Genomic DNA, 27,903 nt, shown 5'->3' with positions numbered 1-27,903 from the left:
AGAGGGAGAGAGAGAGAGGAGAGAGAGAGAGAGAGAGGGGAGAGAGAGGAGAGAGAGAGAGAGAGAGAGAGGGAGAGAGGGAGAGAGAGAGAGAGAGAGAGAGAGAGAGAGAGGGAGAGAGGGAGAGAGAGAGAGAGAGAGAGAGAGAGAGAGAGAGAGAGAGAGAGAGAGAGAGAGAGAGAGAGAGAGAGAGAGAGACACTGGCTGATAGAGGAGGAGAGGCATCACTCGGTGGTTTGTTGGCTGCAGACTGGTTGGATCTCTTCGCCTCCTCGGTCGCTTCAGACTCATCAGGTTAGTAGAAACTGAACGCACCGACAGATGATCAGACAGACAGCTGCTGGTGCTGGATGGTGGTTGAGGGGATTTGGTTGGTTGGTTTGGTGCTTTGTGTTTGTTTCTCTGCTGGAGGTGTTTTGGTGTTTTGGTTTCGCCTCGGATGATTTCAGCGGTGTGAAGATGGAGATGTGACTGAGAGGGCGCGCACAGGGTTTAGGCGTGAACTGCTGGTGCGTGTGAGTGAGTGTGCGTGTCTGTGAATGTGTGTGTGTGTTTGTGCACAGATATAAACGCACATCCATCCATCAGGCTGCAGGTATCAGCTTCACCTGCTGGATGATAACATGCGGAAGCGGCGACGGCGTGCTGCGGAGGATGCACTCTGCTCTCCTCCTCTTCCTCTCCTCCTCCTCCTCCTCTTCTCCTCCTCCTCTCCTCCTCCTCCTCTTCTCCTCCTCCTCTCCTCCTCCTCTCTTCCTCCTCCTCTCCTCTTCTTCCTCCTCTCCTCCTCCTCCTCCTCTTCCTGCTCCTCCTCTCCTCTCCTCCTCTCTCCTCCTCTTCCTCCTCCTCTCCCTCCTCTCCTCCTCTCCTGCTCCTCTTCCTCCTCCTCCTCTCCTCCTCCTCTTCCTCCTCTTCCTCATCCTCCCTCTCCTCTTCCTCCTCTCCTCTTCCTCCTCCTCTCCTCCTCCTCCTCTCCTCTCCTACTCATCCTCCTCCTCCTCTCCTCCTCTCCTCCTCTTCTTCCTCTCCTCCTCCTCCTCCTGCTGCTGCTCTGGGTGTTGTGTATCTCTTCATCCAGGTGAAGGCGGGTCTTCTCGCCTCTTTCAGCGCCATATCTCGCCTGTTGTAGGTGAGAATGATGAGACAGGGAGGAAGAGGAGGAGGAGGAAGAGGAGGAGGAGGAGGAAGAGAGAGGAGGAGGAGGAGGAAGAGAAAGAGGAGGAGGAGGCAGCAGCAGAGGGCTTTTCACTGATTATCATTGATGAGGCAGTTCCCGCGCTGCTGAATGAGAGGAAGGCCTGGTCGGCTCTGGTCCTCCGCAGTGCCGTCACCGGCACCGAGCAGCAGCAGCAGCTCCTCGGCTGGTGATGGATGCTGGATGGAGGCTGGAGGATGGAGTGATGGTGGAGAGAGGCTGAATTATTTATAGCTGCCAGCGCATTGATTAGCTTTGTGTAACGCACCGGGAGCTGTGAGCGCGTGTTTATGGGAGAGGGGTGTTTGTGCACCATGGGAGGGTGTTTGAAATGAAAGGTGTGTGTGTCTGTATTCTAGTGTTTGAGAGCTGGTGTGTGTAAATGGGTGTGAGGTACAAGCATCTTCCTGCAGCCAATCACAGACAGAGACTGAACCATAGTAACCTATAAAATTGCTTTAGTGCAGTTAAAGGAGAACCTCCTCTAATAAGATCCTCTGGAGAGCTTCTTCTTCTTCCTGAGGAGAGCCGGCCGGATGTGAACACAACGTGGCATCATGCTTCAGTGAAGTTTAATGTTTTAATGATTCAAAACCTTAAAGGGACTCTATGTAAGAATCAGAAATGTCTTGTTAACAGCGACACCTGTGGCCTTTAAGTCAACGAAAGTCAGCGTCCTGTTGCTGGCGCTTGTGCTCGCTCTACATAGACATGAACGAGCATCGCTCAACACAGTGAGGAGACACACGTCAGCTAAAAGCACAATATCACATATTTCAGCTGCTTGGCAGTAATGTTAGCTGACCAGACGGAGGTCTCTCCATGAATCAATGCTGATTCTAGTGTTGGCTTTTCCTGCCTCAGCCTCCCGACCGCGGCCGGAGGGAACAGGGGAGACGCCGGAGTTTTGGTCGGAGACGATAACGTTTCTCTCTGCAGAGCCCCGTCACTTCACAAGACACGGGAAACCTCTGTTGGTCTGGAGGAGCTGCAGCAGTTATTTCTGCACAAACGTCCACTGAACATTCACTAGATATTCTCAGAGCTAAACTAACTCTTCTGCAGTGTGGAGTGTGCGCGCATGCACGTGAGGTGGAGCGAGCTGAGTGAAGGCAGGCAGAGGAGCAGAGACTCCGGCCCTGGAGACCAAAGCTACGGTCTCCCCCGCGTCCTCCGACCGCGGCCAACACTGTTTAACAGACGGGCTTCACTAGATAGAACTTTGCGGTTTTAGTCTGTTATCTTATTCACATTGTTATTGATCTTATTTTTTTATTATCTACCTGATAATATTTCATTATTATAATAAAACTACTCCATTTGGAGTCAAAATTATACAATTTAGTTGTTTTGTTATTGATGTTATACTGTGCACAATGGTAGAATGTGATGATAAACAGGGTAGATGTCATGGCCAAAGGCTCCATTGTGTGCTCATAGCCTCCTGTAGTGGATATCAGGAGTATTTTAGAGCCAGATTCCCTTTCAAGAGGTAGAAAACCCCATTTGGCACACTTTGGGTATCCAAGTGTCCCAAATGGAGAGTCCTCCTGGTCCTATCTGGACTAAAACCTTTGTAGAATGTATGTGCTTTGTGTTATTTATATCTGCTTTGGCTCAGTTGTAGTCGAGGAGTTGCTGAAACATCACTGCTATAATGGTGTTATCCACTGTCTGATCTAGAAAACATCTTAGGCGAGGATAAAAATGTTTCCTTTGGTTCATCACAGCTTACTCAGGCATAGTAACAGTCACAATGTTACTGACACTGGGGATGAATTCTCTGAGGTGTTACCTATCCATAGAGACCAGGATCATGCAGATAGACCGGCTAGTTGTGGAGCTATTCTTCATTTATTTCGGGTACGTCTGTCTAAGGCGAACCACACCTTCCAGCACCCCCTAGGACTAAAGAAGTTAATTTACAACCCCTCTGGGAATAAGGATTCTTGTGATCTGTTGTACAATCGGACAGTCAATCCCCATGTCGGCCCTGAGATTCAGAGAGCAGGAGAGACGTTAAAGCTCACGTCCTGTTTCACTTGCTGGTAGCATGTACCGGTGTAATCTGAAACCTTCTGCTTTTGTACAACTGCTGTTTGGCTGATTTCACAGGCTCCTGTTTGTCATGACAACACAACAAAAAGCACATTATAACTAATCACAATGCAATATATCAGCAACCAAAGCAGATGACAAGTATTATCTGCTGTGTGTCTGTCGCTGCGTTGACTTCAGGCTCACTGTGAGTGTGAGGAAGAGAATGAGTTTTTCATTATCAGCTCTGCATCGTTTCTCTGTTCTGTTGTTAGATAATGTGGCGGTGCTCAACAGATGAATAAAACCGTAGCGTCGCTGAATCTCCGGCTTTGAGAGGTTTGAGTGACGGCTGCACAGAGAGACAGAGATCCGTCTGTCGCTCTGCTGTTACTGTAAACAGACCTCTGTACATCTACACAGCTATCACTGCACTGCTCCGCCATCAGCTCTGGTCAGTCATCCAACACAGTATGAGCTATACACTGAGAGGAACCCCCCCCTCTCTCCTCTTGTTCCACACATACAACCAATGGTGGTTTTGCATCCAGGAGTTTGGGTCGGTAGCGTCTTTGTCAGCTACTGGAGTCAGACATTCCTAATTTGGTGAACGGGGATGGAGGTGAGGCGGGATAACCAAGTGGCTAACAGGCTGAGGCAGCTGTCAATCAGGCAAATCACCCCCAAAATAGCCACGGTTTGTTTGGACCATACAGGCCAACCCGTTCTCACCAACCCATGAAGAGCGCTGGTCGTTGATCCCGACTTTCATAGTGGTCAAACGGCGGTACTGCAACTTGTCTGTGTCTGTCACGTGATGCCAATGAGCCCAAAAATACTTTTTCCTATAGACTTACATTGGGAAAGAGACGTCTGTAACTCAGAGGATGATTTTTTTTTAGGTGAATCAACTCCCCAGTATGAACACTCTAATAGCCCTTATTTAAAAAATACGTTTTTAAAGTTTTAAAACGCACTAATAGCTGAATCCAGAGTTATTTCCCTTCCTCCGTCCATGTGAATGAGACCCAGACTGAGGCTGGAGCGCCAAGCCGTGACGACGGCATGACGTTGGGACCCCGTGACCGAGTCATGTGACCGGACGCTACTGCGCATGTTCCATGTGCCCAAGATCCGGGTACTTTTCCAGACGGAAGTCGAGCCATTTTGTCTTCATGCGCCACTGAGCAACTTTCATAGGAATGAACGAGGCCCCGCCTCCAACACTGTATCCAGTTCTCTTTATACATCCATGACATATACAGACATGGATATGAAACAGTTTTATATGTATACAAATGATCGGAGGAGACCGGTGGCCCTTTCACAACTACTCCCTGACTGCTAACGTTACCCGAGTACACACAAACCGTACTCCAAACCACCTTTTCAAGTGGACTCGGATCAACGAACTGTGCCTGTGGAGTACGGTACGGAGCGTTCACACCATGGATGTATTAAGAGAACAGGATCCAGCGTTGGAGGCGGGGCCTCGTTCATTCCTATGAAAGTTGCTCAGTGGAGCACGAAGCCTGAATGGCTCGACTTGCGTCTGGAAAAGTATCCGGATCTTGGGACACATGGAACATGCGCAGTAGCGTCCGCTCGGTCACATGACCCGGTCACGGGGTTGTAACGTCACGCCGTCGTCACGGCTTGGCGCTCCAGATTCGGTCTGTGTCTCATTCACATGAACGGAGGAAGGTAAAATAACTCTGGATTCAGCCATTAGTGCGTTTTACAACTTTAAAAACATAAGTTTTTAAATAAGGACTATTTGAGTGTTCGTACTTGGGAGTTGATTAACCTAAAAAAAAGAGATCCGCTGAGTTACAGACGTCTCTTTCCCAATGTAAGTCTATGGGAAAAGTCTTTTTGGGCCCAATGGCATCACGTGACGGACACAGAAGTTGCAGTACCGCCGTTTGGCCGCTACGAAAGTCGTGATCGACGACCGGCGCTCTTCCTGGTTCACACTAATCAAACGAACTGGACTTTTGGGGTCAAGTTAACTTGAATCACTTGTCCCTGATGTGAAAGCACCCTAAATTTACTGTGAAAAAAACCCATCAAAGTGGAGTTTTTGAGAGACAGATTTATAATTTTGCTGTTCACTTTCAGCACCCTGAGTGAGAGTTTCCCTGGAATCAACATCTGATGTCCATTAGACGAACTAAAGCCGAACCCCAGGCGGTCCTTTGTGGAGGAAACCAGAAAATAAATGTTCACACACACACATTTGAAGTTGAACATTTGCATGCTGATATCAAACTGTGTGTGTGTGTGTGTGTGTGTGTGAGGAGTATTTCGTCATGCGTTCACTCTGCTAGAGCTTCACCACAGGAGCGACAGAACGTCAGAGGGAATTCATAAAAGATGCATTATTTATAACCGACTGTGCATGAAATGAAATACCTTCAATTAGAGTTCTTTATTTAGAATGAATCTCTCTGTTTTCCTGCTGTCAAACGTCTCTCTCTCAACATCTCCACTCTCATACATGTACAGGTGACTTATTCTAAAGCTTTAGTCTGGAAACATAAAAACACTGCGTCTACTTGTGAGAACAGACTTACCGTTTTATTTATTTATCGCCTCTCAGTCTCGCAGTCTGCGCATGACGACGTGAAATATTTATAACATCACATCCATTATCCAGAAATTATCACACACGAGTACTGCCGGGATATGAAGGGAGTCACTCAGGAAATGCTAAGCATCATGGGAAAATGAGTCTTCTGACAGTGAAAGTTTTTGGTTGATGAGTTTTCCGCTGATGAAGATCGATCAGGGCGACGAAGATGTCCCCGGGTTAGACGTCACAGCTGCTGACGTATAGGAAGCTTCACAACTCGCAGACAGACGGAAAGGATCAGATTAAATGACAGGAGGACTGACACCGATTTATAAACTACAATATTAGACAGCTAGTTTAACACATGCTGTCCTTTATTGAACTGTTCAATGCAAAGAGTAAACAAACAAATCTAAATTGTATTGTTTCGATAATATTGTAATAATGGTACGAGTTCTTTTTTTTGTCCAGTGCTTTAAGAGCTGGTTTAAAGGCTAAAGCCTGGTCTAGCATACTGCGAGATACATCACATTAACCGTTTCATACTGCATACTGCGTTCGTCAGTATGTGTAGTAGGCGGTTTTGAGTTCCTCTTAAAGTGACCTCTCCAACGCGTACACATAAAACTCTTCTCTCCAGTTTGACCTGGACACACCCAGAGGACAGAGAGTCACCCTGACAGATCCAGAAACCGCCACCAAGCCGTCGAATCGGTCCTAAGTCTCTGCCGAGGCCGTTAACTAAATCCAGCGACGGTGTTGTTAGGGGGGGGGGGGGGGCTGATAGCGGCCGGATTGAGTGTTTAATCTTGTTGAAATGTTATGCAGATAAAGCGGCACAGACTTCACGCTGCGCTCTGAGGAGAACTCAGCCGCCGCCTTATCTCGCCTCTGCAGCCCAGCGAGCCTGAACCACCGGGAGAGGAACGGTCGGATACACGACCTCGGTTCAGACACGGGGACGCAGTCACGTGATAAATAAAGAGTATAAATATACATCCATGCAGGGTTAGAAGTTCAGTTCAGAGCTGACCTTTTGTTTTTAGCCTGATATCAGTCTGAATTGTCATTTTGTGCCACTTGAGTCATGATTCAGGAGTCTGCAACCAGTTTACATATTTCATTTGACTCTGAGACAGAACATCCACGCTGATGATCTCATTATCTGTAATGTTCATTCAATTTAAACTTCTTTCTTACTTCTGTTAAACTGGGGGAAATGCCTAAAAACAGGAAATGCAGTCTCTCAAATAGGGATGTAAGAAAATATCGAGTATCACGATATTATGTATTGTTGTTTATTATGTTTTTACTGCAAAAGTAAAAACAGAATACACACATGCACGAGCACCGCCGCATCGTAACTACTTCACAGACAGAGCGGAGAGAGGACCTCAACTCAACAACGCTACCTCATGACAAGTAACCGCGGCAGTGCTGCTGCAGGGCTGAGTTCTCTCTTCCATTCTCCAGTAAACGTGCAGCGACGACGCGCTTTGAGTTCAGGCTGGTGCACGCCAAGGGTAGAGAACGAGCAGGGAGGCAGGGAGGCATCTGATTGGTTCTTTCCAAGCGGACCGTGAGGCAGTGATTGGTAGACGTTTTTACAGGATTACAGCAGCTACAGATGACGGCTCTTTTCCGGTCCTTTTTCAGAGCTCATCAGTAATGGATCGCTGCCGGGGTGTAAAGACCATTTCAGCCAATATAACAGATAGTGTTTACTGGAGAACATCATCAACCCTGCCTTTAATAGTTAACATGCAAAGATTAACAATATTTTATTTCATTGGCAAAGAGATGCACCCTCTCAGTGTATGTCCTCTTATGTGCCTTCCGGTCGACAGTCGCACCGATAGCAGGGAACCCCATCCCACCCCCGGCGGGGAGAGAGGGCGTAGCGAGTCCTTTGTTCACGGTGCGGCGAGGTCCGGTCAGGGAGCGCCGTAAAGCTGCGGCAGCGAGCCACCTTCGCCCCGAGCCTTTCCAAGCCGACCTAGAGCCGGTCGCGCACCGCCTCGTATGCGGGACTCCCCAGCCTGCTGTGTGTCGCTCACACCCTCCAGCTGGCTGTTAACGAGGGTCTTTAGACACAGAGAAGTACTCGTATCGGTACTCCTTTAATTGGCGAGTACCCAAATTTAAGTACTTGTACTCGGTCTGAAAAAAAGTTATATCGGTGCATCCCTAATCGCAATATATTGAATTGTAACCCCGGTATCATGATACGTATCGTAACGCCAGATTCTTGCCAACACACGGCCGTAGTAGCAGCATCATCCGTCTGTAAAGGAAGGAATCTATCTGTGTATGTATGACTGCCCTTCACAAATCTTAAGAAACGTGATCAACTCCACACTTGGTGGGTACAAGCAACCGTACCGCAGTTCTCAACCATGCTGCAAGAGGCCGAGCAGTCGGCCTGTTTCTGGACGGGCACTGCACTAATATATATTTATAAAAAAAAACACAATGTATACGTGAACTCGATCAAATAACATCAAGCTGGGTTAAATCTGAGTGAATGATTTGACGAAGTAAAGCAACAATAACACTAGATGACACAGATTGCATGCAGTATCAATATTATTGAAATATTTTCAGGACAACTTTTACAAAGACATCCAGACGGTTCAGGTGCCAACAAGAATCTCTCCCCCAGTTCAGGCTCACAGGTGTACGCAGGGCTTCTCTCCAGTGTGAGTCCGCTGATGAGTCTTTATAGAGTTACGATGTCTGAAACTCTTCCCACACTGGTCGCAGGTGTACGGCTTCTCTCCAGTGTGGATACGCAGATGAGTCTTTAGAGTTTCAGCATGTCTGAAACTCTTCCCACACTGGTCGCAGGTGTAGGGCTTTTCTCCAGTGTGAGTCCGCTGATGACCTTTTAAAATTCCAGCATGTGTGAAACTCTTCCCACACTGGTCGCAGGTGTACGGCTTTTCTCCAGTGTGAGTCCGCTGATGACCTTTTAAAATTCCAGCTCGTCTGAAACTCTTCCCACACTGGTCGCAGGTGTAGGGCTTTTCTCCAGTGTGTGTCCGCTGATGACCTTTTAAAATTCCAGCATGTGTGAAACTCTTCCCACACTGGTCGCAGGTGTACGGCTTTTCTCCAGTGTGAGTCCGCTGATGACCTTTTAAAATTCCAGCTTGTGTGAAACTCTTCCCACACTGGTCGCAGGTGTAGGGCTTTTCTCCAGAGTGAGTCCGCTGATGAGCCTTTAAAGAGTTATGATGTCTGTAAGTCTCCCCACACTGGTCGCAGGTGTACGGCTTCTCTCCAGTGTGGATACGCAGATGAGTCTTTAGATTTTCAGCATGTGTGAAACTCTTCCCACACTGGTCGCAGGTGTAGGGCTTCTCTCCAGAGTGAGTCCGCTGATGAGTCTTTAAAGAGTTACGATGTCTGTAAGTCTTCCCACACTGGTCGCAGGTGTACGGCTTCTCTCCAGTGTGGATACGCAGATGAGTCTTTAGATTTCCAGGTTGTGTGAAAGTCTTCCCACACTGGTCGCAGGTGTAGGGCTCCTCTCCAGAGTGAGTCCGCTGATGAGCCTTTAAAGAGTTATGATGTCTGTAAGTCTTCCCACACTGGTCGCAGGTGTAGGGCTTCTCTCCAGCGTGGATACGCTGATGAGTCTTTAGATTTCCAGCTTGTGTGAAAGTCTTTCCACACTGGTCGCAGGTGTAGGGCTTCTCTCCAGCGTGGATACGCTGATGAGTCTTTAGATTTCCAGCTTGTGTGAAAGTCTTTCCACACTGGTCGCAGGTGTAGGGCTCCTCTCCAGCGTGGATACGCTGATGATACTTCAGATTCTCTGAGAAAGACCAGTCACAGCGGTATGGTTTCTCCACAGTCTCAGCACTCTGATGTTGTGGATCCACTTGTCTTCCTAAAAAACTCTCCTCAGCCTCACCGTGAGGTCCGGCTGGATTTGTGGCCGTCTGTTTCTATGAAGCGAAAAAATAACCAGATAGAGAAAGATAGAAAGAATGTAAGCGGATATTAATTGAAGGAGCTCACTAATAATACTGGTCAGGTGTCCGTTAGCTATACCTACGAAAAGTAATCCCACAAATCGTGAACCAGGAAAATATAAAGAGCGGCGAACGCCACCTAGGTTAGGATGTCGGGGTGGATAGGCCACTCTTCATGTCCCGTGTGAAAATAGAAGTCAACGCTGATTTGGTGCTAAATTTAACAATTCTTTACAACTCAAGAACTGATAAAAAATTATCAATAATCCCTCCAAATTACCACATTGAGACACCAAGACCTTGAGGAACACCATAGAAAAAGCCATGCTGTGATTTGGGATATTAAACATTTTGACATTTGGAGATTTCTGCAAGATTTGCATTTTTTCGGCGATTAAATGGCAAGCGCTTCTGTTGTGTAAACTGCTCAGAAAACCCCTTATTGTCAATGTAGCTAGGAAAGCCATCCATCCTCTGAATGCTCTAGGTGTCTAGTCTGATCCATCCATCCTCTGAATGCTCTAGGTGTCTAGTCTGATCCATCCATCCTCTGAATGCTCTAGGTCTCTAGTCTGATCCATCCATCCTCTGAATGCTCTAGGTCTCTAGTTTGTGGCTGTAAAGTTTCATGAGGCTGTGATGATCCTAGAGGTCACCACAGGTCATTTTATACAGTGAGGTCAATGAAATGTCTCCTATGGGGACTAACATCATCACACATGAATACAGTTGGGCTCATTGGATCCACCAGAGTCTCAGCTTTACAGTGAGACCCAGTTTATGGAATTCAACACTGTTTAGGGACCCCAGGATGCAGAAATATATTCAAACACATCATTTTAGAATTGGAGAAAATAACACATTTGTACTGCATGTGTTTGTACCCAGTTTCAGACTCCTGGGGGTCTAAATACTACAATACCCATGAGCCTCGGCTGCCGTTGCCACGGAGCAGAGGCCAATCAGAGTTGTGAATCAGAGCAGCAGCAAATTCAAAACTTTGTCGGTAGAGTTGAGAACAAAAGACAGCGTCACAGTTGCTGAATTCACCCACAATTAAACCCAGAATTTAAAAAATAAATAATAGATTTAAAGGTCCCATATTGTAAAAAGTGAGATTTTCATGTCTTTTATATTATAAAGCAGGTTTAAGTGATATATAAATACTGTTAACCTATCAAAACGCTCAATATACCGAGAAATAAACACAGCCCGTATTCAGAAATTGTGCGTTTGAAACAAGCCATCAGGATTTCTGTCCATTTATGATGTCACAAATATACAATATATATAGATCATCACACGGTTTTAAACATAAACATTCTAAATGTGTCCCAGTTTATTTCCTGTTGCAGTGGATGTGAATAACATCAGCTGACAGGAAGTAAACATGGACCCAAACTGTTGCCTAGCAACGCAATTCCGTTGAAATGCACTAAAATGGAGCGTTTCAGACAGGAGGGTGAATACAGGTATATTCAGGCAGACAGTATGAGGAAAATAAAGTTTTTTTTGAACATTACAGCATGTAAACATGTTCTAGTAGAAACACAAAATACAAGTATGAACCTGAAAATGAGCACGATATGGGACCTTTAAGCTGCAGATTGTGTTTTCGGTCATCTTAAGCTCTGTGATTGGATGTTTCTTGCAGAAATGCAGTTAATACCTCAAAGTTTGTATGTACACAGGCCTTTTGACTCCTACCTTTGACTTTTTATCAAATATTTTCTGTGAGTCGTGTAACATTGTCTACGGGAAAAAATTAATTAGACTTCTTTGTTTTAGCTAGATAGATAGATGGCATGTTTTTACCTTTACCTCTGCTGATGAGCTCATCGTGCTGCTGCTGGTTATCTCCACGTCAACCAGACATCCCTCCATCTGTGAGTCAACTCTGTCATCATGAAATACAGACAGTACGACGGGGAAACGTGAATCAACAAGAGGCCATAAGCAAGATAATCCAGTCAGACACTTTGAATAATAACACACGGGCAGCGTTCCTCACTGCATTTTTTAAAACAACTGCACCTTAGGAATGAATTAGAAATATCTGTGTGAAAATGATAAACAATAATTTATATTTAACAGCGTTTAACAAGAGATTTTCACATTTATTTTTACCATAAAAAAGGAAAAATACTGTATAATTTCTGTACAGCTAAATAAAGAGAGAGAGCTATTACGTGTATTTAAAGCTTGCTGGAGAGATAGCCACGGCTAACTAAATAAATAAACTAATAAATAAATAATAAATAATTATTATATAGAGCATAAGTAACACCAGCTAAAAGTTAACACTAGTTTAACAGAGTAGAAGCAATCTCAGCCTCTGATACAATTCACAGAACAAACTTATAAATCAGCTGATTTCTTCTTAAATATTTTACAGTTTTATTACACATTAAATACTGAACTGTTCTTACCGTTTTTCTGTGTTGATGAAGTTTAAGTTTAGTTGAGTCCTGCTGGTGATGATGGCCGTCTCCTCTTCACCGAGCTCAGAGATGCACGTTTGACTGATGGTCTCCATGGTAACCGCGATGGAATCCTGTTCGAAAATTATAAAACAAATATTTTTCAAAAATAAACAGGAAGCAGTCTACGTACTGAATGTTTAATAGAACTAAAAATAAATAAAAAAAGAAGTAAATTAATTTAATTATTAATTGAAAAATAAAACAATGCTATTTGTTGATCATAAACGGGCAAATAAAAAATAATAAATAAATGTAACCTCAATCATTTTTAATAAGTAAAGTCACCAACATTTGTTTTAGTACATTTAGTCAAATACTATATTTAAGTACAATTTTGAGGTATTTGTAGGTATTTTATTGCACTATTTATTTGGAAAATATTAAAACTATAGAAAACTACTACTAAAATGCTGCTTAGGCTACTGTGCATCAGTATTAACAATCGAATAATGTCACATATAATATATCACATAATGAGTACTTTTACTTTTGCTGATAATACTTTACTGTACTTGAAAATAAAAAAAAATTTACGCGTCTAAGAGTAACTTAAATTTTTTTTAGTGGAACATGAAGACTGTTTCAGTGAGTGTTTGTTTAAAGATAAAATATTAATCAGCGTAGTACAAGTTCCATCGCTGCTCTCAGTGTTTTTATTCAGTGTTCCTGCTTCTTAAACTCAGCTAAAAACTCAGGATTCCTGCGTGTTGTCGGCCTCTTCTATAATTTTTTTAACAATTTGCCGGTATAGCTGATGCAAAGTGCCACTGTTGCGACTCTTTGGCACCTGTTGCCGTGGATCACCGCGTTAGCCAATCGTTGACGTTCTGGCTGACTTGGGAGAGAAAAGCAGCTTGTGCAGCAGCGGGGAGGGAGATGGAGGAGGAGGAGGAGAGAGAGGAGGAGGAGGAGGAGGAGGAGAGAGAGGAGGAGGAGGAGGCTGCATCTCAGTTTGGTTCAGTGTTTTGCGGCTTTCAGTGTTGTGAAGTTCAGCTTGATGTGTTTTTGCCGTGAGACGGACGGTGAGATGCAGGTTGATTACAGGATGATGAGGCTGGTGATAATCTATATTCTCAACAAGTCATTTAAAAGAGCAAAACCACTGTGTCACATGTTCCTCCATCACCACGAACACACACTGTAGTTTATTTTGAGTTCCTTCATTTGTTAACACAAGGCTTTTATTCTGAAATATTTGCAGGACAGTGTTGTAGAACATGCAGTGACTTGCAGAGCTCCATGAACGAAAATATAGTACGGGGTTTTAATTGTGGACTATTATTTACAAATTACCACACGTTTCTTAACCTTTTTCTGTCTGAAATAAATATAAATTATATTTATAATGAAATGAAATGGTCATTATGAAAGGCAACTCTATGTAGAAAGAAAGAGCTGACAGCAGCATCAGCTGCAGAAATACTGGCAGTGTGGACAACCCGCGCGAGAAGTACGCATCAGTTTAGCGAGGCAGCCGTCACGCGCTACTCACGTTCCCTGTGTGGACAGAGCAACACCTGGTATGACATCCACCTGCCACTCAAAGTGGCAACGCCCTCAATTATGCCTAACTTTAAGCCTTAATCAGGCTGTTAACATGTTTATTTCTGAGGTAAAGTTGGACATTTTAACATGGAGGTCTTTGGAGATTGACTCAGCCTCAAGAGGCCATTTGTAGGCTTTATCTTTGCTTTTGTAAATAAAGCCTAAAAGGTGAAAAAAATTAGTTTTCTTTGTAAGTTAGACATTAAACTGGCTTTAAAGGGAATACTACCTGCAGTTAAAGGATACGTGTGGTGGTTTGTGGATCTACCATCTCTCCTCCAGAGTGTGAAACTCTCCTGTACACAAAAAAAACCTCTCAGTGTTGAAGTGTCCTTTTTAAATTCATCATAATTTAGTGTTTCCAGCTCCGTCTCTGCGCTTTGACCTCGGCTTCACTAAGCCCCGCCTCAGGTCACCCCTCAGAAAACACACAGATTTATTGTTCAACCAGCCGTGTAATGAATCCCAACGTCCACAATCCCCAGCTAATTAACCGCACAGCAGGTTCCTCCACCGCTAAGTTAAATAACTTGTGGCCGGCCTGCACGGTTAGCCGCCTTGAAGCAGAGCCAATTCACTTAATTCCAACTGAATACCTTCAATATATTCAGGAGAAACCCAAAGAGACAATTCCTGCTGAGAGAGTTTTTCATTTAGCATTTTAATGGTCTGCACTTTGAGGCCGTGGCTTTCTTTGTATGTCGCATAAGTCGCCGTGTATATGGGCTTTACGCGGGTTTGGCGAGCTGCCACTGCAGCGGGGGCCTCTGATGTCCTGTTTAACACCCGGCTGTCACTGCGTTTATCACGGAGCTCCTAACGCTGTCAGTCAGAGACAGGAAATGGGGCAAATGTTGGCCCCGCTACTCTGTTCAGCACAATGTTGGCGCGTGACAGCAGAGTCTCGTTTCACTGTAACGAGGCCTGAAACAGAAACAGGTCATGAATCAGAATTAGTACGAGATAGAAGCTATATGAGGACGGGACGGCGGAAGAGCACGTCCCTGTTTTTACTGAATACTGCTGAGGATCTGTAAAGGTTCGCATGTTCTCAAATCTGTCTGAAAATAATACTCACATCAGGGTATCACCGATACCACTTTTTTTTTCAGACCGAGTACAAGTACTTACATTTGGGTACTCGCCGATACCGAGTACCGATACGAGTACTTTTCTGTGCCAAAAGACCCTCGTTAACAGCCAGCTGGAGGGTGTGAGCGACACACGGCAGGCTGGGGAGTCCCGCATACAAGGTGGTGCGCCGCAACCGGCTATAGGTCGGCTTGGAAAGGCTCGGGGCGAAGGTGCCTCCCTTGGCCGCGGACAAAGTGCTCGCTGCGCCCTCTCTCCCCGCCGGGGAGGGACGAGGCCCCCTGCTCCCGGAGCGACCGTCGACGGTGGCGGACTGTTCTCAGTGTGCCCCAACCGCGTCGTGCTGCCAAGACGAGGCTCGGCCCACGTAAAAGGCGCCAGGGTTCTGCGGCGATGTCGGCAACCCACCCAACCCGTCTTGAAACACGGACCAAGGAGTCTAACGCATGTGTGAGTCAGAGGGTGCAAGCAAAACCCACCGTGGCGCAATGAAAGTGAGGGCCGGCGCGAAAAAAAAATTAGTATTAACTTTTGCGTAAGATATCATACCAACCACTGTGAGCCAACATCTCAGGATTACACGTTTTCCTCTTTTCTGTGGGTTTATTAACACATTGACTGACTGCTTTATTTACGTATAAAAAAAACTCACTGCAGCCTCGATGCAAATACAGAAATTGTGCACAAAAATACATCAGAATCAGATCTTCTCAGGACTTCCTGCAGCGTGCAGTATAAGCTTCACAATCAGCTCCTCTCTTTAAATAATGCTTTGATGTGTTGAAGAGCTTCTCTGAGATCTCTCAGTGTTTTAAACTCTCTGCAGAGCTCCCCGTCGGCGTGGGGCAGCGAGCGACCCACTGCGAGCTCCAGAGCGCTGCGTTCAATGCTAATCATCCATTGTTCCTGCTGTCACATCCACTTTGTCGAGGAGGAAGAGCTATATTGAGCGTAACTTGATTATGTACTCCCCCCCCACCAACAGAAACCCCCTGCCCCTCCACCCCGATGTGCTCAAACACAGTTTTTATTATTCCAACCCGATGTGGACGACTGTACAGACGATGCTCTCGTCTAAATGATTTATAAGAGTTGAAAAGGTTTCAGCCCCGTGAGACATCACTAAAGAGGAAAGGTCAAAGGTCAAGGTGTGTTTTTATAACGTGCGTTCCCTCAGATTCCCTCCACAAAGCCCAAAAAATCAGTGCTCAAGCAATTAATCAATTACCTGATTGACAAAAACAAATCAATAATAATTATTATAATTGCTTAATTAAGTAATTTATCATGTTAAAATGCCAAAAAGCCAATTAGCAAATATTCTATCTTACTGCTTTTCTCTGATTTACATCATCGTACAACCCGGTCGCAAGGCGAGGCGTAAAAATACCTCGACATTACACGGATATTCCGCGTGTCATGAGTACGCATTTTATCCTTTTTCACGTCTCATTTGTACGCCACGTAAACGTCCACAGTTAAAATGAAGCATTTAAACTAAGTAAAATATGCAAACAACGTAACACACCGACAGAAAAGACGTCACTAACATAACTCACTAAACAAAACAAGGGTCTCCTGGTTAAAGTCCTGTGTTTGTTGGACTCCTTCACCTCTCCTCCCGCCCACCATTAGCAGTCTCTCTTGCTTTTTATTCTACGTCTCTAACTCTTACCGTAGCATTTATACACAGAAGCGTTTACATTGCAGTCAGTACAAGATACATGGCGTAAACATGTCACGCGGAAATCTAGAAAGGCGTATTTATTGCACGCTAAACACCTTGAGCATTATCGTGTAATTTACAGACTGCATTGTAAATTGAATATTTGGACTTTGGACTCGACAATAAAATCAATTTGAAGAGACCTCGGCCTCTGAGAACTTATGATCTCTCTTTTTTAACTATTTCTTTTTTATTAAACAATTATCAACAAAGAATCTGCAGAGTGTGAGGCTATAATATTGAGCTAAATGCTAACATGCTGATGTTTAGCAGGAATAATGTTCACCAGCTCTTTATCAGTCGAGGCTGATGGGAACGTCATACTTTCAGCAGGTATTTGGTCATAAATCAAAGTATTATTGGATGAAGTGAAATGTTGACCTGATGATGGCGCTGGATGAAATGTGTTCAATTCAGATAATAAGACATATTTCACAAATAAATAAACAAACAAATAAATAAAATAAAAGCAAGGACATTTTATTTATTTATTTATATTCTTTTTTCTTTCTTTTCCCCTCACATAAAAATACTGCGTTTGGATTTACACATGATGATTATGGCATGTTCTTTGTCTTATATTTATATTGTATGATGAAATTAGTTTCTTTAGTTTGTATCTTGAAGTACATGTATGGATTAATTGAGTCAATAAATAAAAAAAAGAAGAAAAAAATAGATTATATTTCACCCAAATCCACAAACAAAAAGTCAGCGTGATCTCTAAGGTCTGTAGGATTCATCGTCTGGGAACCATAATCTATCAAATAGAAATCTAGTGAACACAATCAGTATTTCTACAGACGGTAAATAGAGTTGAAGAATGTATCCGTGCTCTCTCCTCCTTTTTGTTTTTCTGGTTTCAGTTGTTTTGTTTTTGTTCTCTAGTTTTCTTGTTGTTCAGCGCTCCATCTCTCAGCAACATTCATCATCCGTACTCGAGCAGTTGGCAGGCGTAGCAAACCTCCCACCTACACAGCATCGCCGCCCACCCTCCCAGCATGCTGCTGGCCACTTACCAGAGCCCTCTTAACCCTGATGGAGAGAAGGAGAGGCTCAGTGAGCGAGCGCTTACTGAGAGGGAAAAAATATAGCTGAAGGAAGGAAACAAACAACATTTATATTCACCGGTAATCTGTCACATTTACAGACCAGCGAATGTTAACGGCTCTTTGTCTCTGATTGTCTTTGTCTTGAGACAATGACTCAGGATTGGCCTACATGGCTCAGACATTCGTGGTCTTTGTGAACTTTGGCTTCTACTGACCTTTTCATATAGTGTCATCGACATTTCAATTTGTCCCACATATTGTCCCAGACAGTTTGGTTTCCTTTCTAACAAGCGTTGCAGCTTAAAAGAGCTGCTCTACTGCTTTTACTGTTAACGCAGTCTGTGTATCACTCCGCCACAGTGAGGGGAGACGTGAGCAGCGTTAAAGCTGCAGTAGGCAGTTTATATTTTTGGCATCATTGGGCAAAAATTTCCATAATAACCTTCCAGCATATTATAATTCAAGTGTTCTGAGATAACTAGACTTCTGCTCCTCCTCATGGCTCTGTTTTCAGGCTTTAGAAAATCTAGCCCGTGACGGGAGCCTTTGACCAATCACAGGTCATGTCATTGAGAGAGCGTTCCTATTGGCTGTGCTCCGGTCATGTGGCCAGAACTTGGCGTTCCTTCACCAGATTTCCAAAATGGTGGCGGCGTCACAAACTTTCTCATTTCACAGCTAAACCGTGCACTACAAGATGATTCTGAAAACATCTGAGGAGAGAAATAGGCATTAATGTAACATAATATTGATTCATATTTGATCAGCGCTGCCTAGTTTGACCGTTTGGTTAGAGTTCAGAGTGATTGACAGCCGGCTCTCATAGACAGCAGCTGGACAGCAGACCTCAGATCAGCTCTGACTGCTTGTTTTCCTCTGGTCTGTGAAATCTTGCAGATGCCGTTAGGAGCACCGGAGGACACAAAGGGACATGATTTTTTTTCAGGTTACCTGTTTCATGTACTACTGTCACGATAGAGCGACCGTTTTATAAAAATAGCTTTTTTTAATCATATTTGCTCTTACTTCAGCTTTAAGTGACGGCACTTCCGGTGTTATTTTAAGCCAAACCACGATCTTTTCCTAAAGTTAACTAAGTAGTTTGTTGCCTGAACCTAACCAAGTCGATCTATTCCTAATCCTAACTAAGCAGTTTAATTGTGAAAAGACTGGAGCGGAAATTGACACATGTTGTTTAAAGTCGTGCTGAGCGTCACGAAAAAAAGGGAAATTGGTGTCTATGAACATAAATCAAATGCCGTGAGACTGTTGATTTCCTTCGTCTGACTTGTTTGTCGTGACCTCACCGCCGCTGCAGAAACCCGGCATGTCTGCCGTGACGTGTGACGTCTCCTTTAACCCAGATCTGTCCCACCCAGACTGAACACAAACCACTCAGCTCTCCATGCATTATGTAGCGTTGGTCTCTCTGAGGACTTCTGTCCTCTACAAAGAGACGAACAAACACAGAGCTGCACAGCTTGTGATTACTAATTCAGTGTTTGGTCTGACGTCTCCTCCTGTACATCATCATCCTCATTGCATTTTGGCAAAAACAAACTTAGCTTTGTGACTCTTAACATTTGTAAAAAGAAAAAGAAGACTCTCACTGGTGGAAGCTGGTCGAAGAAGGTTTTCTGTCCTCAAGCAGTCCAACTTTCAGCCCCCACTGCTGACGTGTTTATTCTCACTGCGGTGTTTCTGCTTTCTCTGAATGTTGTTCTTCTGCTTGCTGTGTGGTGTTAACAGTTTTCAACCGCTTTAGGCTTTTAATTCAGTCGTCAAAGAATCGCTCGCAATCGCATGTGAATATTTGACAACTTGACAGATAAAATTATGAATTTGGGGCATTTAATGGTAATTTTAAGGGGTTTCAAAGGTCTGTCTTCTCAGCCTCGGTCAGTTTCAATTCAAGTCATTTTTATATAGCGTCAAATCATAACAGAAGTTATATCTCGAGACGCTTGAACTGAATTGAATTGAATAAATGGAAATACAGATCCCACTGTTCAATTGCATAATAATGTGGCGTTAATGCTTGTAAACTGTATGGTGCTGTGTTCTTTATACTATGACAGTTTTCCTAAAATTAGACTTAAAATAGGGCTGATTAAAATATATAATCTCGATTAGTTGCATGATTGTCCAAATAGTTAACCAAGATTAATCACACATTTTTTATCTGTTCTAAATGTACCTTAAAGGGAGATTTGTCAAATATTTAATACTCTTATCAACATGGGAGTGGGCAAATATGCTGCTTTATGTAAATGCATGTATATATTTATTATTGGAAATCAATTAACAACACAAAACAATGACAGATATTGTCCAGAAACCCTCACAGGTTTACATCCTAAAGAATAAAACTCAAGCTAATGGTTCACAGGTTGACTCACTGCAACACACCCCTTTCAAATTACACATGATTTAATGTTAATATATAACTAGCGGAGCTCTAAGAACACCACCTTTACCACCTTTAGCACCTTTAGCACCTCATTTCAACAGCCATCAGTTTTCCCCTCGCTGAACATTACTGCCTGAACCCGCCGTGCCGTCCTCCAGCAGCAAGCTGTGCAGCCGACACCTGCAGGTCTAGAGAGGCCTGAGAACAGATGTTTGACCTCGAGGGGGGTGCGGGTTGACGAGGAAAGTGAGGGTGCTTTTTGCAGCTGTTAGCAGGTGACTTGTGGCTACAGCTCGAGAGTTAGCACCTGTGGGGCCATCAAACTGTCAAAACGCCTGTGAGCGAGTCATCAGACCGTGAAGTGAAACATACAGTCCATCGCCGTCCGTCATGTTGCTCTGACGTCTCTGATGTCGTCTCTCTCTCTCTCTCTGAGTGAATAGTTTTTATATAAATGTGTTGCAGAATGGCAGCAACAATCTTTTCCTTACCTAGTTTTATCCCAAGGTCTGCTGAGGTTTTCAGATATCTGTCACTGAGATTTCTGCGTCCACCATAATACAATGGAGATGAAAGGAATTACATTGGTTGTGCTCAAAGCAAGCCGTAGGAACTATTTTCTACCGAAGATGCTGCTTGAAATCTCTAAACATCTGCAACGTTCTTCAGGCAGATTTCTAGAAATGTTGCCTGTGGTTTAGTTCCATCAAGAAAACATGTTCTGCATTCAGTTTTTAGTGTTTTTGTTTTGTTTTCTGACAGTTTTTTGTCTGAGTTGTGTCCTGACATGGATCAGTCTGTTCATTTAGCTCAAACATTATATCACAAGCTGTGTTACTGGATAAATATAATAGTGTTCTGCAAGTATTTTTTTACCAATGCAAAAATCATTTTTGAAAGTTTTCTTTTAAAGGTACTGTTTGTAACTTCTTAAACGTATAAATCATTGTGGGTCGGTGTCCCATACACGCTCGCACACACTGCAGAAGAGTTAGTTTAGCTCTGAGAATATCTAGTGAATGTACACTGGACGTTTGTGCAGAAATAACTGCTGCAGCTCCTCCAGACCAACAGAGGTTTCCCGTGTCTTGTGAAGTGACGGGGCTCCGCAGAGAGAAACGTTATCGTCTCCGACCAAAACTCCGGCGTCTCCCCTGTTCCCTCCGACCGCGGTCGTGAGGCTGAGGCAGGAAAAGCCAACACTAAGATCAGCATTGATTCATGGAGAGACCTTCGTCTGGTCAGCTAACATTACTGCCAAGCAGCTGAACTATAGAGTGATGTTGTGCTTTTAGCTGACGTGTGTCTCCTCACTGTGTTGAGCGATGCTTGTTCATGTCTATATAGAGCGAGCAACAGGGGCGCAAATATCATTCCAAGTGTAGAAATGGATGCATAAATGCGTTTATATCACTTTACATGTAAACCTATAACAATTTTATATGGTATTAAAATATGTATTTACAGAGTAAGTTATGTGTATTTGCAAATCGCCCTGTATTTTTGTGGATGTGACTTTACACAACATAAATACAAAAATACATTTGTGGAAAGTGAAATATTTGCAGATCATGGTACATATTTGTGGATTGTCTTCTGTGGATTACAACTAATAAAGTCCAATAAAGTCAAATTAGACTCAAAATTCATTTATATATAATTTCAGCCTGAAGCAGATTTTTGTTGTATCGTAGTTTTGACAAGCAGCTCGTCTTTTAGAGATATTTCTTCTTCCTGCTGACCCACTTCACTTCCTTTACTTCTGCATCTTCTCTCTCCTTTTTTCTCTCACCTTCCCTTCGTTCTCTGTCTCTTCTCCACCTCGATTATCTCCTTCGTCTTCCCTTCCTTCCTTCTCTCACCCCTCTGTCACTTCCTCTCCATCTATTGTTTCCTCTCTCTCACTCTGTCACTGTCTCCTTCCATTCTCCCCACCTCCCTTCCTCCCATCCGTCACTCTTTTCACCCACAACTTCTCTTCTCCCTCTTCCTCCAGCCTCACTTTCATATAATTCATTCCCTTCCTCTCCTCTAAAATTCCTCTTTCTATCTCTTTACATTCACTGTAGCTCTCGACATTTTTCCACCAATCATCTCTCCATCCTTCCTTGCTAACTTCCCCCCTTTTCCGCTCCCTTCCTCTGTCCTCATTTCTCTTCGTTACCCTCCCTCTCTCTTTACATCCTACCCCCTCCCATCCGTCCCTTCGTACTTCTCCTCTTTCTCATCCTTCAGCCACCCAACCACAAGACAAATGGACGAATGGCTCGTTGGTGATATATAGGCTGCTTCCTCCCCCTCCATCCTCCATCCTCCACCGCCGGAGGGGAGGAGGGGGCGAGGTCTGCAGCTACACATACAGTATATATATATATATATATACACGCCAAGAAGAGAGTCCATGGAGGATGTTTGTGTGGCACCATTGGCTCTTTTTCCATGCATTAGTTCTGCTGTAGTTTGAGTCTTCAGTGTGCTTTAGTCCTGTTGTCTCTGGATTCACTGTTTTAGAATAAATTACTCACTGAAACACGGATTCATTTGATGAAACTGCAATAAAATAACTTCCCAAGCTTTCCGCACACATGTAGTTTAAATTGATAATAGTGGCGTACCACTCAAAATTATTAGTATTTAGATATTTAAAGGTCCCATATTGTATAAAGTGAGATTTCCATAAAGCAGGTTTAAGTGCTTTATAAATACTGTTAAACTATCAAAACGCTCAATATACGGAGAAAAACACACAGCCCGTATTCAGAAATTGTGCGTTTGGAACAAGCCGTCAGGATTTCTGTCCATTTGTGATGTCACAAATATACAATATATATAGACCATTTCACAGTTTTAAACATAAACATTCTAAATGTTTCCCAGTTTATTTCCTGTTTCAGTGTATGTGAATGACATCAGCTGACAGGAAGTAAACATGGACCCCAAACTGTTTCCTAGCAATGCAATTCCGTTGAAATGTACTAAAACGGAGCTTTTCAGACAGAGGGTGAATACAGGTATATTCAGACGGACAGTATGAGGAAAATAAAGTTGTTTTTTAACTTTACAGCATGTAAACATGTTCTAGTAGAAACCCAAAATACAAGTATGAACCTGAAAATGAGCACGATATGGGACCTTTAAGGGTGCAGTGTTTAACAATTAGGGGGATCTATTGGCAGATGTTGAATATAATATTAATAAGTTTGTTTTATTTAGTGTATAATCACCTGATAATAAGAATTGTTGTGTTTTCGTTACTGCTCATACCGGAGTCCATAACGCTACTCGCTCCCGTCGCCGCCGCTCTCTCTCTCTTGCTTCACCACTCACTTTCCACGTACACTCTTACGCATTGGCTCTGCTCCAAATGACCTCCGCTACTCTCACAACACATGGCTCTTAGTTTTAGCCAGCTACACTCTAAGAAAAGTCTGCAAAAATACGGGCCAGTGCACCGCGTTAATTTGAACGATTTTTCACCCGTATTTTTAAATACACATTGCATTGTGGGAACAAGAGCGTCGGCTGCCGCAAAAGCTGGAAGAGTCAGAGACCATCACACACGGCAAAGTTTAGTTCAGAGAAACCACTTCTCACACTTCTGCGGTAAAAAAATCAACAGTTAATGTCGAACCAGGATGATTTATGTTGAGGACTTAACGTTAACTCGGTGTCGTTTTAGTTGGAAACCTGTTTTGTTGTTTAGTTCAGCTGTTGTTGTCGACCGTTAACGTTACCAGATACGCAGGAATATTTTGCTGACTCATGTTGAGACTAAAGCGAGTTTGGTATCGTAATTTATGATTCAACAATGTTTATATTTTAGACTTCAGTGGACGTCAGGTAGAGTTAGCTCCAGTTTTAGCCTCAGGCGATCCACAAAGACTGATAGGTAACGTATAAACGCAGTGTTAGCGTCTGTTTTCCCTCCAGAATGAAAAGGTTGGGCCTGCTGTTTGGCTCGGTACGGAGGATATACAGTATATATATATTTTTTAGAGTGTAGCTAATCAACGCTAACTGTGTGAGTTGGTTAAAAACCTCCAGCTGCTTTAAAAAATAATTTTTGTTTTAGAATAAGAACCATGTAATAATCTAGTTAGCTAACATTTGTTCTTGGAAGCAAGACACCGCTGCTGGTAATAAGTTAGTTACCCAGGCATGTTAACGTTTGCAGCTTATGTCAGAACAGACAAACACGCTGTTAAATCTATTATCCATTTTATGGTGAAAATCACTGTGATGCCAACGCTTCGACTAGCATTTCCCAGTGACGACTGAATGCTTATTCCGCTTAACAACACCATTAATGATTGACTAAAAATAAGAGCCCCGGGGCGACCCAGAACACACTAGGGAGATTTTATATCTCGTCTAGCCTGGGAACGCCTCGGGGTCTCCCCAGGAACGCTGGACCACGTTAATGTGGAGAAGGATGTCTGGATTACACTGCTACGCCTACTGACACCCCCGCGACCCGGCCCGGATAAGAGGAAGATAATAGATGGATGGATGGATAAAAATAGACTACTGGTGGATAAATGAATTGTGTATAATGTATGTATGAATGGGTTTGATATATTGGCACAACAGTAGTTGATAGATGAAGGACGAGGCGGATAACTGGCCAACATAACAGATACTAACGTAGGCAGATGGGTCGGGAGAAGCGGAGGAATGATGGAAAGCCTGAATGAATGAAAAATAAATGAACTGATGCTGAATTAAAGGGCAAATGAATGGAGTGCAAAGATACTGTAGGTTGATGGATCGGTAGGTGGAGCTGATGGATGAAGAAACAGGCCGATTGATGGATAAATACAATTAGTGGAGGTTGGGGGGAATGTGCAGGAAAAATGGATGAGCTGCTTAATGGATGAATGGATGGATAAATTAGTAGATGATAGATGGAGGGATTGGATGATTAAGGGGCTAACAAAACAGCTGCACAGATAGATGATGGATGGGAAGATGATGGAAAGAGAAAAGAGTGATAGTCAGGAATGGAGGACAAGTGAATGAAGTGATGGATGGATGGATGGATGAAGAAAGTGGACGGATAGCATTTCGGATAAAGAACATTGACAAACGATTATTGCGATTTATTGTGATATTTGTTAACTTTTTTAACAGTAAAACATGGGAACAAGTTGAATCATACACTTTTAGGGACTTTTACTTTGGAAAATCTCTAAATGAGAAAAATCAAGGAATAAAGACCTTTCCCTCACAGATTAGTGGGATTTACTTTTTAATTTATAATGTTTTATACTTCTGGTGAATATAATCCATCAATCTGATTTCAATAGATGTATTTTGTATATACAGTTCCCTTTGTTAACACCTTATTTTGAAAAGCAAACGTAGTCCCACGTGTCTACTTCCTCTAACTTCTCCAAAGTGGTCTCTAGCTCTGCCGTCAGCTCCGTTCTCTTTATCCATCCATGGTCAGCTCCATCGGGGCCGTTTCAATGCAGAGAACATAAATGTCAGTATCTGGGTGCTCTACAGTTGTAGCGTCGGCCCGTTTGACCACGGAGATGAGAGCGACGGCCGACTCCACCGCAACGTTACGATAACGTTTCTTGCAAACTTTTTCACACCTTTTTTCAGATATTTTTCTGACTTTTTTCGTAAATATTTCAGACATATTCAGACTTTTGTTTGAACATATTTCTGCCTTTTTTTGGGCCATATTTTGGACATACATTGGCATTTTTTCGTCCTTTTTTCTGACATATTTCAGACATTTTTCGGACATACTATATCGGCCTTTTTTTAAGTTAGCATGCAGCTTTAGCCGTGATGTCTAGCTCTGCTTTTCCTGTCAATGTGTGAAACCCAAAGTGTTTCCATCCTTTACTGGATGTGTAGTGTTTACCACGCTGGATTTAACATGGGAGGGTGCAGGTCGTATCCACGCTGACCCTCCAACGTTTTCTACTTTTTGTCGTTTTGGCTCGCTGCGGTTTGTTTTGGTTGACGGATACGGAACGGATATGACGTCACGTTACTCAGACTACAACAATAAAAGCAGTAACTTCCTTCTACCTCCACATAAACTCAGATGAAGCAAATATATCGATTCAGGCATTAAAAAAATACGCAATTACATACTGTAGGTGAATAGTTTTTTTTCCCCACCCCTAATAGATGGTTGGATAGGTGGAGGTAGAATTATGGAAATATGCCGAGGGTACATGCACTGATGGAGGAATGGATGGAAACACATTAATGGAGTGGTATATGAACGTGCAGAATGATTGGTGAGAGAATGGATGAACACTGATGGATGAGTAGATGGATGGATGGATGGATGAGTAGATGGATGGATGGATGGATGGATGGATGGATGGGTGGATGAGTAGATGGATGGATGGATGGATGGATGGATGGATGGATGAGTAGATGGATGGATGGATGGATGAGTAGATGGATGGATGGATGGATGGATGGATGGATGAGTAGATGGATGGATGGATGGATGGATGGATGGATGGATGGATGGATGGATGGATGAGTAGATGGATGGATGGATGGATGGATGGATGGATGAGTAGATGGATGGATGGATGGATGGATGGATGGATGGATGGATGGATGGGTGGATGAGTAGATGGATGGATGGATGGATGGATGGATGAGTAGATGGATGGATGGATAGATGACATTCTGGATCAATGCAAATATTAAAATATCAGCAGATAATTAAATGTCAACAAATGAGCGGCATCTGTCAGAGGTGAACGCGTCGGCAGCGTCGGAGGATCTTTTGTCTCTTTGGTTCTTTTGTCTTCGGGCTGAATGAGTTCAGTCTGAAAATGTCACCGGCTGTTTGATTCCACTTCATCACCAGTCGCCTCTTTCTCTTTCGCTGAACGCCTGTTTGTTTGTTTATTTGTGTCATGTTTCATGCAAATCGCTCTCCTTTCTACTCCGTTGTGAGGATGTTCATCCATCTGTTCCAAAAACACTCCATTAGTCATTTTGTGATGAAGAGTTTAACTTCTTCTACTTTGCTCCGATTTTCTGCTCTTTCCAGAGAGAACGTGCTTCGTGATGTTTCTCTCAGCTTTCGTTGTACAAATGTAAATGTAGGTTCGTTGTACTTAATAAACTGAACGAAACAATATTTCAAATCAGACAGCGTTTATTACGCTGCTTGTTTATAGAATATATGATTTATATTCCTGCTGAATGTTACAGAGATCAGAGCCTGATGGATGACTGCAGGCGCCGCCTCCACGTTGCTCTGCAGAAATGTCAACCACATACATCATCTCTCTGTCGTGTTGACGCCGCGGTTGTCGCCGTGGCTCTCTCCATCTGTGAATGTTTCAAAAACTCTTCATACCAAAAGAACAAAAAAAGTTATTTGTCTTCCAAAAGGATGCATTGTATGACAGTAATTAAAGGGACTGTTTGTAACTTTTTAAGCCCATAAATGTACCGGGTCGGGACACATGCGCGTTCGCGTGTAGTCGCTCTCTGCCTGCTTGCCTTCACTCAGACAGAGCGCGCGTTCTCGCTCAGCTCGCTCCACCTCTAGACGTGAACGCGCGCTAACTACACACTGCAGAAGAGTTAGTTTAGCTCTGAGAATATCTAGTGAATGTTCAGGGGACGTTTGTGCAGAAATAAATGCTGCAGCTCCTCCAGATCAACAGAGGTTTCCCATGTCTTGTGAAGTGACGGAGCTCCGCAACGAGTTACGTTGTTGTCTCGTTACCGACCGGGTGCCGGTGTCTCCCTGCTCTCTCCGGCTGCGGGCGGAGAGAGCAGGAAGACTCGCTGCAGAGCCCCGCTGAGGC

At 43.6% G+C, this 27,903-nt stretch overlaps 2 protein-coding genes across 2 annotated transcripts in view; one reads left to right on the top strand and one right to left on the bottom strand.

Moving 5' to 3' along the window:
- Nucleotides 1–135: 135 nt before the first annotated feature.
- Nucleotides 136–27,903, top strand: part of LOC141774780 (complexin-2) — a 62,181-nt gene continuing 34,413 nt past the window's right edge. The window contains exon 1 of the mRNA XM_074647608.1: nt 136–294. The gene's annotated coding sequence lies outside the window, so the exon portion shown is untranslated. The remainder of the gene's footprint in view (nt 295–27,903) is intronic.
- LOC141775794 (uncharacterized) lies at nt 8,376–12,368 on the bottom strand. Its single transcript, XM_074649477.1, has 3 exons — nt 12,217–12,368; nt 11,603–11,684; nt 8,376–9,760 (listed from the first exon to the last, which is right to left on the bottom strand). Exons 1-3 carry the CDS (start codon nt 12,321–12,323, stop codon nt 8,477–8,479), a joined length of 1,473 nt encoding a protein of 490 aa, XP_074505578.1. The 5' UTR covers nt 12,324–12,368; the 3' UTR covers nt 8,376–8,476.

The sequence above is a fragment of the Sebastes fasciatus genome, chromosome 10 (assembly GCF_043250625.1).
Source record: "Sebastes fasciatus isolate fSebFas1 chromosome 10, fSebFas1.pri, whole genome shotgun sequence".
In the NCBI taxonomy this organism is placed as follows: Eukaryota; Metazoa; Chordata; class Actinopteri; order Perciformes; family Sebastidae; genus Sebastes; species Sebastes fasciatus.
The sequence above is the reverse complement of the archived record's forward strand: the minus strand, read 5'-3'. Positions and strand labels throughout refer to the sequence as shown.

Bases quoted from the DNA above. Each gene is read 5' to 3' on its own strand.
- LOC141775794 (XM_074649477.1), bottom strand. From the start codon at position 12,323: ATGGAGACCATCAGTCAAACGTGCATCTCTGAGCTCGGTGAAGAGGAG. The intron at 11,685-12,216 runs GTAAGAACAGTT...TCATGATGACAG, and splicing joins TTCATCAACACAGAAAAACG to AGTTGACTCACAGATGGAGG. The intron at 9,761-11,602 runs GTAAAAACATGC...TTCGCTTCATAG, and splicing joins GCTCATCAGCAGAGGTAAAG to AAACAGACGGCCACAAATCC.